Genomic DNA, 9,836 nt, shown 5'->3' with positions numbered 1-9,836 from the left:
CCTCTCTCCTCCTCCTCTCCGTCCTGTCTTCTTTATTTCCTCGTGGGAGGTGCATCCGAAGCCCGGATGCTCATCCACTTGGGGACCACCCACTTCACGCGGGGAAATGCAGACAGTGACCCAGCAGCAGTGTCAGCCTCTGTATTTGCAGCACCACCTCCCACTGTTGGATGGGCCTTAGCTCCTGATTCCTTGTCCCGACCTTGGCCTTGCCTGTTCTTGCTCACCGAACAGGACAAGAAATTGGTGCGGTGACCCCAGGTCTAGATCCACTTTTGTGGACACAAGGTCTCCAGAGTTTCTTTCAGGTCACTTCCAACGCCTGGCCCAGCACCCAGGAGGGAGACTTCAGGCTGCCCTTTGGACAATCCCTTCCCCTCGGGAGCAGCAGGGCCTGTGACGAGTCGTGTCTTCAGCTCTGCTACTGGGGCTCAGATTTTCATATTTAGGAGGCTGGCTCCCAGCGGTGTTGGAACGCCTGCCTCTAAGTGGCCATCCCAGGGACCTTATTCTATGCCAGCGATGGTCCTTTGCCCTGTCCTCTTCTGCTTTAGAACGGCTGCTGCTGGGTGACCCGAGGAGTCTCTCACAGGCGGACGCAGGTGCAGGACGGGTGGGGCGTCAGGGGGCGGGCGGTCTGGGGCCGTGAAGACCCCACGGGGAAGGCGCCACGTGGTGGCCTGGCGTCTGGTGCATCGGCGGGTGGCACAGAGCGTGCACCAGAGCCCGCTGGAGGCCTGTGCCCGCGCGGCGGGACAAGGAGCGGGGCCGTGCAGGGGGACGGGCTCGTCACGTACCTTCGATGAGAAGCGTAGTTGCCGGTGATGTGCCCAGAGCCGTCGCAGCCGGGGGTCGGGCACCTGCAAACACAAATGCAGATCGGCCAGTTGACTTGAGAGAAATCGACCCCCTCAACACGTCACGTCCTTACTCATCCAGAAAGCAGACTCTCAATGCTTCACCTCCCTACCAGAGAGACGAGCGGAGCAGGAAGCCCCGCGGCGGGGAGCGGGCACCTGTGCCCACCTAGCGCACCACCAGATACCAACCTTGGCCACCTTCTTCCTTCCAAGCACAAGGACGCTTTCCGGAGCATCACGCCCTCGGGACCTGCCTCGCTCAGAACACCCCCTCGGGCTTGGGCTCGAGGCTGTTGAGTCCAGAGGCCCTGACCCCTGCAGACACGCCCCGCCTGCTTCCCTCCTGCTCACGTGAGCCTCGGGGGGGAGGGGTCAGTGGGACTCAGCCACAGCAGTCGTCCACGAAGCAAGCTTCGTACACGGCGGGACGTGCGCAGGGCTGCTCTTTGTCTACACTTGAAACACCGGGACTAAATCGGGCTCCCATTAAGGCTGGGCCACCTGGCTGACCCGAGTCCAGTGAGGGCGGCGCCTGGGCCTGAGCCGTGGGGACTCCATCAGAGCGTCAGGCCACGTCGAGTTGCCTTAAAGCCCCGCGACCTTAACCGACCCGCACGGAGCCCAGACCTCTTGGTCCAGCAGTCCCCATCAGCCCAGACCCTAGAGTCCTTCTGGGACCTGCACCGGCTCTGTGGCGGCCTGCGCTACGGGACACGGCGTTCTTTAAGAACGGTTTCGCCATCACTGCCCTTCCTGTGACGTCCTAAGTGCACTGTCTCAAGGAAGGTCAGGCACGCTGCAGACACCTTGCATCTCACGCTATTCTGGTTGCCATGTGGCCACCGGGACTGTGAAAAACGAAGACAAAAATTAAGAAAAAATTCTTCTTTCTTTCCAGATAGCTCGTAACTCTCAAAAACAACAAGGATGAAGGGACTTAGTAAGAACATCACGCCTGGGTCAGCCCTGTGCCCCACCCCCACTCCGTGAACACCCGAGTGCCTGGTAAGGACAAAAATCACAAATTTCAAGTATTTAACCAGTGTCTGCTGCTTCTGAGGGGTTTCTGCTCAGAGTCACCGGGGACACCGGATGCCGAGACGGGGCCAGCAAGTGACTTGTCTGGATCAGGACGTGGTGGCCCCGCTGCCCGCCCCCCCTCCCAGCACCGCCGGATGCTGGGCGGAGACGGCGGTGGGTGCCACAAGCCAACACTTGGTGTCTGTCTACATCTCCTTCAGTCCTAAGAGAGGGGTCCGTCCCGGCTCTCACGGTGTGCTAACGGCTATTTGCCGTGTCATATTACAGGTTAAAGTTCCGTTTGCGGCCCCTGCTGTGAGAGCTTAAAAAGGCAAACGGATCACATTTGCCACGTCGCTGGTGTGGACGCTTGGAACCAGGAGTTTTAAAATATGCGCTTGTGGTAGAACAATGAAGTGTGTGCAGACTCTGTGTGTCGAGAACAACCACCGAAATCTGACTGTTGACCTGAGTTTTGTTAGAGCGACAGCTGTTTGTGTGCGATTAAAGTCTGATCGCAAGACTATTCTGCCAATGGGTAAGTATTTATTTTCTAAATAATAACTTAAGTGACCGAGCTGAACTGCCTGGTTCCTCGCATGGATGGTGCTTCGTGTGGACAGGCACCCCGCTCTCCGCACCCCCCCCCCCCCCCCCCCCGCCCTGCCCCCGCCCACAACATGCCCGGAGGGAGGGGAGTCTGAAGGCAATAAACCTCATTCTGTCTAAGAAAAGCTCATCTTCGTGCAAGTTTCTGTTTTGAAAATGTATCAAGAAACAGAAATGTTTCCTACTAGCCAATAATACACACTTGGCCTTGCTTTTTGCTTAAAAAAAATTCTTCAAACTCTTCCTAATTTAAGCACTCAGTGCAAATTTATTTAAAATTTATTCATTTTAACACGAGTAGAGAATTTTCAATGTGCCTTTTTTTGGTGAGGGCTGGAGGAGGTTGACATATTCTGTTCAAATTTAAAGTGAACCATTATAACCAAAATAATGCAAATGAAAATCAGATTTTACTAATTATAAAAAAAGAGAGAAAGACTTTCAGAGTAGATTTTGTGTGTTTAAGCCATTTACAAAGGCATCATCTGATAAAAAAAGAGGCGTTTAAAATGTCCTTTATCACCATGAAAACAACACACAAAATATTGATTTGGCCTGTTTCCGCTGTGTTGGGAAAGAAAAAACGTTTCCAGAAAGCCTCCTCTCGGCTTTCATCGTCAGCCGGGCAGAGGGGGTGGAGCCCCAGGCCTGCCTCAGGCCCTGTGACCCGAGTCTGCTCCCCGCTGGCCACACCTCTGCGCAGGGGCACCGAGGGCGGCCTCGTGGCCTCCACCTGTCACACGCCGGCTGCGGAGCGAGCCCGAGTGCAGCAGCCCAGGACCTTGGCCAGGCCAGGCGGGGGTGTGGGACGCCTTGCTCGCTGCCTTTCTTTGTTCGCTCCCCGTGACGCAGCCAAGGCTTTTGGGGGGTGGCGATTCAGCCTTTTCACCTTTAGGTGGTGCTTCCGGACCACGTAAGGCAGCCCAGAAAGGTTTCTTTCTTGTACCAGATCTTCGTGTTTATTTTTCTGTTGCTGCTCAAGACTTTAAGGCTTTTTTAAACTCCTAGATTTACATGCCGATTTCCTAGCTTTAAGAAATCTCAGCACTCAAAAATACAATTTTCTGAAGTCGGTGAATGAGGGAGTGATGATTCACCTAACAAAAGGGGTCTTTGCTTCCCAAGCGAGCCAGCTCCAGGACCCCTGATAATGGGGCGGTGTAAAATCGATTTACCAAAACTCGATTTGCATCTACCCATCTAAGAGCACATCTTTTCCATGAAAGGAGGCCCGTGTGGGATAATCAAAGTCCCCCGTGGATAGAATCAGACAGGAGCATGTGCCACACAGCTTGGGTTTTGAAATGGCAGGAGAGATTGACTGGGTTTCCATGGAAACTCCCCAGAAGGCAGGCACGGGTTCTCTGCGCTGGAGTAGTCGGCCGCCCTCCCTGCTCCCTGGCAGTTCCCGGGGACAATGGCACCGAGTCTATTTTAGGTTCCTGTACTTGGAGATGCAAAGTTCTGTGACATAAAACACTTGCTTCACACATCGCTTCTCTTTCAGTCCAAGGGACTTTTGGTGGCGATAGTCTGAGCAAGCACGGATGCGGAGATAATCTTAGAGCTCTCCTTGCCGCCCGGGGTGGGGTGGGGGTGGGGGATGTTCGAGACAAAAACGTTTGTGCCTTATCTGGGATCTTGCATTTGCCTCGGGGTCTCAGCGATACCAGGAGAACATGATTTGGGGTTACTGCATGTTATCATCTGGCTGGAAAAATTGGTCCGAAAAAGACATTTAGAAATGGCAATGGGGTGGGGCCCCCGGGGTGGCTCAGTCGGTTAGGCCCGACTCTTGATTTTGGCTCAGGTCATGATCTCACGGTTTGTGAGTTTGAGCCCCGCGTCTGACAGTGCAGAGCCTGCTTGGGATTCTCTCTCTCCCTCTCTCTCTGCTCCTCCCCCCACTAGTGCTATTTCTCTCTCAAAATAAAGAAATAAACATTAAAAAAAAGAATGGCGATGGGAACATCATGCTAACATGTTTTAAAAGGTGTTTAGGTTTTGCAGAATCCAAGTAAAATCTGGAAAAACATCAGGACCACTCACAAACTCCTGGACTTCTGACTTCATGCATGGACACACTCCTTCTCAGGTGGGAGCAGTGTGGGTTTCTGTTGCTTTTGCAGATCTAAGACGGCAAAGAGACCTGCGAGCCCGAACCTCCCAGAATGCCCTGTGCTCATGGCTGCACTGAGCTATGTACACCAAAACAAACATTCTGTTTGGATCTACACAGGAACTATCACTGATCACAGCCACAATGGGGGTCATAGGATGTATGCCCCAATGTCAAAGCACAACTTAATGTCTCTCCATTAAAACACATAATCCTGGACACCATAAGACTTTGCACTGGCACACGTCCCGGGAACGTGACAGCCTCGTGTCTGCCCTGATCTGTCCCTCTGCGAGACATGCACCTGTTACAGTGTCGTCTTCCCGCCCGTCTAAAACCCCTGTCCTGAGACCGGGTGGGAGCAATGGAACTCATCAAACCCACGACTGAAGTGTCATCGATTCGTTATTGGTAAGAACATCTTTAAAGTGCCTCCTCCAAGGCGCTATTGTGCCCCTCTCTTTTGAAAATAAATATGAGGATTTGGTAAAGAGTTCTATTAAGAAAGACATCTAAAATAGGGCGTTTTCTTGCAGTTAAACGGATGCCTGCATCAGAGTGCATGTTACTACACGTTGTGATCTGAGACTGGTGAACCGCTGTGGCTTCTGCCCCCCTGGCGACACGTCAGTGAGGTGCAGGGCGGATTCCACGCACACGAGCATTTCTTCCTGGGCACCCCAAGGTGCTGCCCAGGCGCCCTTGCCGGGTAGCCGGTGGCTAAGCCCCTGACCCCACAGGGCCAGCCCTTCGCCGTCTACCTGGGGGTGACGCCGCCCTGAGCGGTAACACACCCTGGGTGCAGCAGCCTCTGTGACCTTGTGCCCAGCGTCCCCCCTCGCTGTGCTGGCAGAAAGACCCAGGTCGTCTCCTGCGAATCAGCTTACAGCAAAAAATATCTGAAGGTGTCTCAGGCTCTCTCATCCTGGTAAAAGTCAATCACTTATTTTTAAAAACCTTCTACATAGAGGCAGAAAGAACCGTGGGTGTCTCCGGGCTGCACCGGGAGAGTCTGTGGTTGACCCGCCTCCGTGAACTGCCCTGCGAGGCCGAGGACAGTAGCTAGAAATCCACAGAAACAGACCCTGAGGATCCAGGGTGATCATACAAAATACAAGGGGTGCACTGGAGTTCTGGGAGGATTTCGTGGAAAGGCCCTCGGCCACGTTTCTTGCTCATTTCTTTCGTGGCAACTCTATCAAGGGAACGTAATTAAGTAAAATGCCAAGTATTAAAAAATATGTAATTTTTTTCTATTGCCCTCAACTTTAAAAGAACTCATAAAAATGTAAGATTAGGCCTCGTCCATAATAGCAAAATATGTTTGTAAATTGGAGCGATTCAGGCCACATGTACAAAAGTCTTTGCTTTATTTATATAAAAAGTTCAATTCAGAAACCGCTTTTTATTTTTATTTTTTTTGCTTAAAGAGATATGGTTCTAAAAATATATTTATTTTGTTTTTTTCTGTCACATAGACGGGAAACAGTTAAGAAATTCCGAGGAGTGCAAAATAAAGATATTTTCAATGGAAAAATGACATACACTGATTCTTACGCTACATGTCTGTGATTTTTCTCCCCAAATGCAAAGAGAACAGGTCACTTAAAAGCAACATACATTACTTCTGCCCAATTTCTTGGATATATTACCTGAAACTCAAGGAAAGACAAAATCTTGCAAACCATTTTTTAACCTGTAAGATATTCATTAATTTTCCCTTTTTTTTTTTGAAATGCAATATTAAGTATGCATACTTGAGCTTTCTGCAGCCCAGACACAGAGGCCCCACGCTGTCGTGTGGCACTCACCAAGCATCCCCCGGCCCCAGCCACCTGCCAGAAATAGCTCACGACACAGCCGAGCTACAGAGTCCGAGCTGTGGGCTGGAGCCCCGTGGACGCTGCAGGGCTTGGGGAGAGGCGGGTCGGGCCCCTCAGCCATCCCACCTGCGGAGAGGTCGGCTGGGGCGCCGGTCCCGCCTGCCAGAGTCCCTGAGCGCCTGTCCCCTCCGGGAGGCAGTTCTGGGGGAAGTCCCCGATTTGCTTCCCGCTTTGGTCCCCTGACACCTGGTTTCTCCCCGTCCCCCTTCCTCCTTGAGGGTCGGGCGAGGGGCTTTCACGTGGCCGTGTAGGACATTCTAGCTTTATGGAAACCTACATGTTTCAAAGTGTGAAGCGGCCACACCGATATTAGAAGAATTTAGTTGGAAAACTTGCTTGCTCCCTGATTGTGTGTCACATTTTTGTCCGAGCACTTTTCTTTTTAAATTACACTCAAAAACAAACCAACAAAGGAAAAAGACTGTTAAAGGTACTCTTAGCATGGTTAAAAAAATTCATTTCGGTCATTCAGGTAACCTTTCTGAGTAGGTCAGGCCGCAGGTACGGGTGCGGCCGTGCGGGGCAGGAACCCGGGGCCCCGGGTGGACAGAGCGCCCCGGGAGCTGTGTGGTCGGGAGAAGCAGGGGGACGTGGGTGGAGAGTTAGGGCCGCATCAGTTCCGCGGTGCCCAATAATTTTCATCCTGACTCAGGATTTTTCTGACTCTAGCAATTTTCATCCTGACTCAGAGGCCCACGCGCTGGCCGCCAGGCTCGGGTCCCCGCCACCCTGACGTGTGCTGTGTGAACCCCCGTCCGCCCTCCCCCGACCGGGGCCCCGGGGCACCTCCCTGGCTTTGGCCGGGCCTGCCGGACCACACGGGCCCCCGCGGAGCTGAGGCGGAGTCTGGGCCGTTCCGGGCCCGTTTTTCCGGGGGCCGCGGGAGCCGCTGGGGGGGAGGTGCAGCCTGTTGTTCATGCCGCATGCAACTCTTAGTCCTCTCCACGCATGCAGCCTCCGGGTCTTAAGCTCTAACTCCTCGGTCGGTCATGCTGCCTCCTCGTCCGGGGGGTGGGAGCCTGACTGGGGCCCTCGCCGCCACACCGCACTGCCGCCCGCGGGGTGGTCCCGGCAACGTCCGGGAGTAGGCTCCTGTCCGGTGCGGCCGAACGTACCTAGCACATCCTGGCGTCCCAGTCACTTAACGGGATGTGTCCATGGGGACTGCTGCCAGAGCACATGCACGTCCAGCAGCAGTGAAGCGGCTAAACAAGAGACTGGGGCAGCCGGAGCCACAATTGGAATTGGACTCGGAGGACCCATGCAAGAAAAAACACACAAAAGGTGACTGGTGCGGCTGAGCGAAGGCAACAGAAACCAGCATTCCAACGTCCTGTCCCACGCGGGCGTCCACGTGCACCGCGACCTCGGGATGCGGGCGGGCTCCACCCTGGGCATGCAGGGACCTCGCGAGGGGCCCTCGAGGAGGCACTCACCTGTGGCCGATCGCACTGAGCTCTTAGGCAGTCAGTGTCGTCTAGTGTAGGGAGGGCGGTTGGCAAGGACTGGGGCGCCTGCCGGCCGCGGGGCGGGGCTGAGATGCGCGACGGGGAGCGCCTCTACCCGCGAGGCCCGCACCAAGGTGCCTGGCCTCTGAGAAGGGGAGGGCGCTGGGGACCGTATTCCCCCCCCACACCCCCCGGCCTTGCTGTTGAGCAGCCAGACGTGGCACCACAAGGACCGGCCTGCCGTCGGGGGCCATTGGCTGGGGAGGGGCTCTCTGCAGAGGCTGGCGGCCCGGCCACGCCGCTCCGCCCGCGTCACGAGCCAGGCGGGCCGCGCCCGAGACAGACGGATGACCTGGTGTGACCACGATGGCCCCTCACGGCTACACTACCACTACCACCCGCGGTGGGCACGCGCCAGCCCACGCCCCGGCTCTGAGGACAGACGGGGAGACCCGGGGGCGGCTGCAAACCCGAGGCAGCGCAGACGCAGCGTTTGCACGTCTGGGGACACCGAGGCCCAGAGCGGTCTGCTGGGCCACGCGCAGGCTTCCGTGGCCAGCGGCTCGGGCTGTAAAAGCCACAGTGACTGGGGGACATCGGTTCCGTTTCTCTGTCCAGAGACGGTTTGAAACTGCTTTTGAGTTCAATGAGGAGAGGGGCTTGGGTGGTTTACAAACAGCTGCGTTTCCTCAAGCTTTCAGGCATTAGCGGGCACCGGGAGAGTCAGGTCTTCGGGACAGAGGAAAGGAAAGGCCCGGGGGCCACGGAGCCGGGAGCAGCACACGCGCTCCTGGTAGCTGAGGTCGTGTTCCTGTTCCTAGCCTTCTTTCTAGTTTTGTTTCCCCTGTTTCTCCCCTGTTTGTCATGTTTGGGGGTCTTTTATTTTTTGAATCTCTCTTTTGTCTGGAGGAAATGTTTTTGGTCCTAACCGGGAGACGAGAAAACGGCCTGCTGCCTCTGCATCCTGTGTTGGCCTGGGCCTCTCCGTCATCTCTCACACTGCCACCTGTGTTCCTCTCCTGCCGTCCCCAAACCCTGTCTTCTGCCCAGCTGCTTGTTGCTAGCTACCTGGTTTTAAGTTATTTTTTTAGTTTATTTTCTGCTCTGTCATCCCTCACATAACAAGATTGAGTTCCAGCCTTTTCTCCCTTCTTCCTGGGGGGTCTGCCTGTTTTGTACCTTGGTTTTTTTGGGTCCCGTTTCTAAGTGATTTCAGAGACTCTTAAGTTAGCATGAGTTTTGAGAACTAGGTTGATCAAATATGCTTATTTTACAGGCAAAGAGACAGATCCAAACAGGTGAAGTATACTGTTTAAATTTGCACAAAGAGCCGCCAGGTCAAGATGAGAACAGACATGTCTTCGGACCCAAAGCTCAGCTAGACTCGCCGTAAATGTCCCCTTGTGATCAGTGGCTCCTACCCTACAAAGCCGCCCCTCACGCCGGGCTCATTTTGTGCTGCAAGACAGAGATCACTTGTTCGTCTGTTTGCGATCCCCAGTGATCGATCTGCAAGGACTCTCGTGTCTCATAAAACAGGGAGAGTGGAGGGGATAGCAGGAAAGTAAAATGAAATTGCTCTAGACCTTTGTACCGAGGATGTAGCCAAAGCGGTTTCTAAGAGTCACACTGTCCGCCGACCGTGTGGTCCCCCTCCAGTCACGAGGGGCCGACCAGAGAGCAGGGGGCTCAGTGCCCACACCCCTGCGACCGGAAGGTCTGACCCCGGTGCTGGTTCTGGAGTCTGCACAGCACGTGCGTTCCACTGAGGACAAGACGGGAACCAGCGAGAGCTGAAGACGGGGACACCAAGTCCAGATGGAGAGACCAGGGCAGGCGCAGAGGAGGGTGGCAGGAAGGGGGCTGAGGGCAGCACAGGCATCCACAAGACCCTGCA

At 54.7% G+C, this 9,836-nt stretch overlaps 1 protein-coding gene across 1 annotated transcript in view; it reads right to left on the bottom strand.

The window, feature by feature from the left end:
* Positions 1 to 506: 506 nt before the first annotated feature.
* The window catches only part of MYT1L (myelin transcription factor 1 like), a 106,748-nt gene continuing 97,418 nt past the window's right edge, over positions 507 to 9,836 (bottom strand). Inside the window, exons 14-15 of the mRNA XM_049652016.1 lie at positions 798 to 860; positions 507 to 687 (exon numbers count right to left, since the gene is read on the bottom strand). Coding sequence (XP_049507973.1) covers positions 507 to 687; positions 798 to 860 — 244 coding nt within the window. The remainder of the gene's footprint in view (positions 688 to 797; positions 861 to 9,836) is intronic.

The sequence above is a fragment of the Panthera uncia genome (genome assembly GCF_023721935.1).
Source record: "Panthera uncia isolate 11264 chromosome A3 unlocalized genomic scaffold, Puncia_PCG_1.0 HiC_scaffold_12, whole genome shotgun sequence".
NCBI lineage: Eukaryota > Metazoa > Chordata > Mammalia > Carnivora > Felidae > Panthera > Panthera uncia.
The sequence above is the reverse complement of the archived record's forward strand: the minus strand, read 5'-3'. Positions and strand labels throughout refer to the sequence as shown.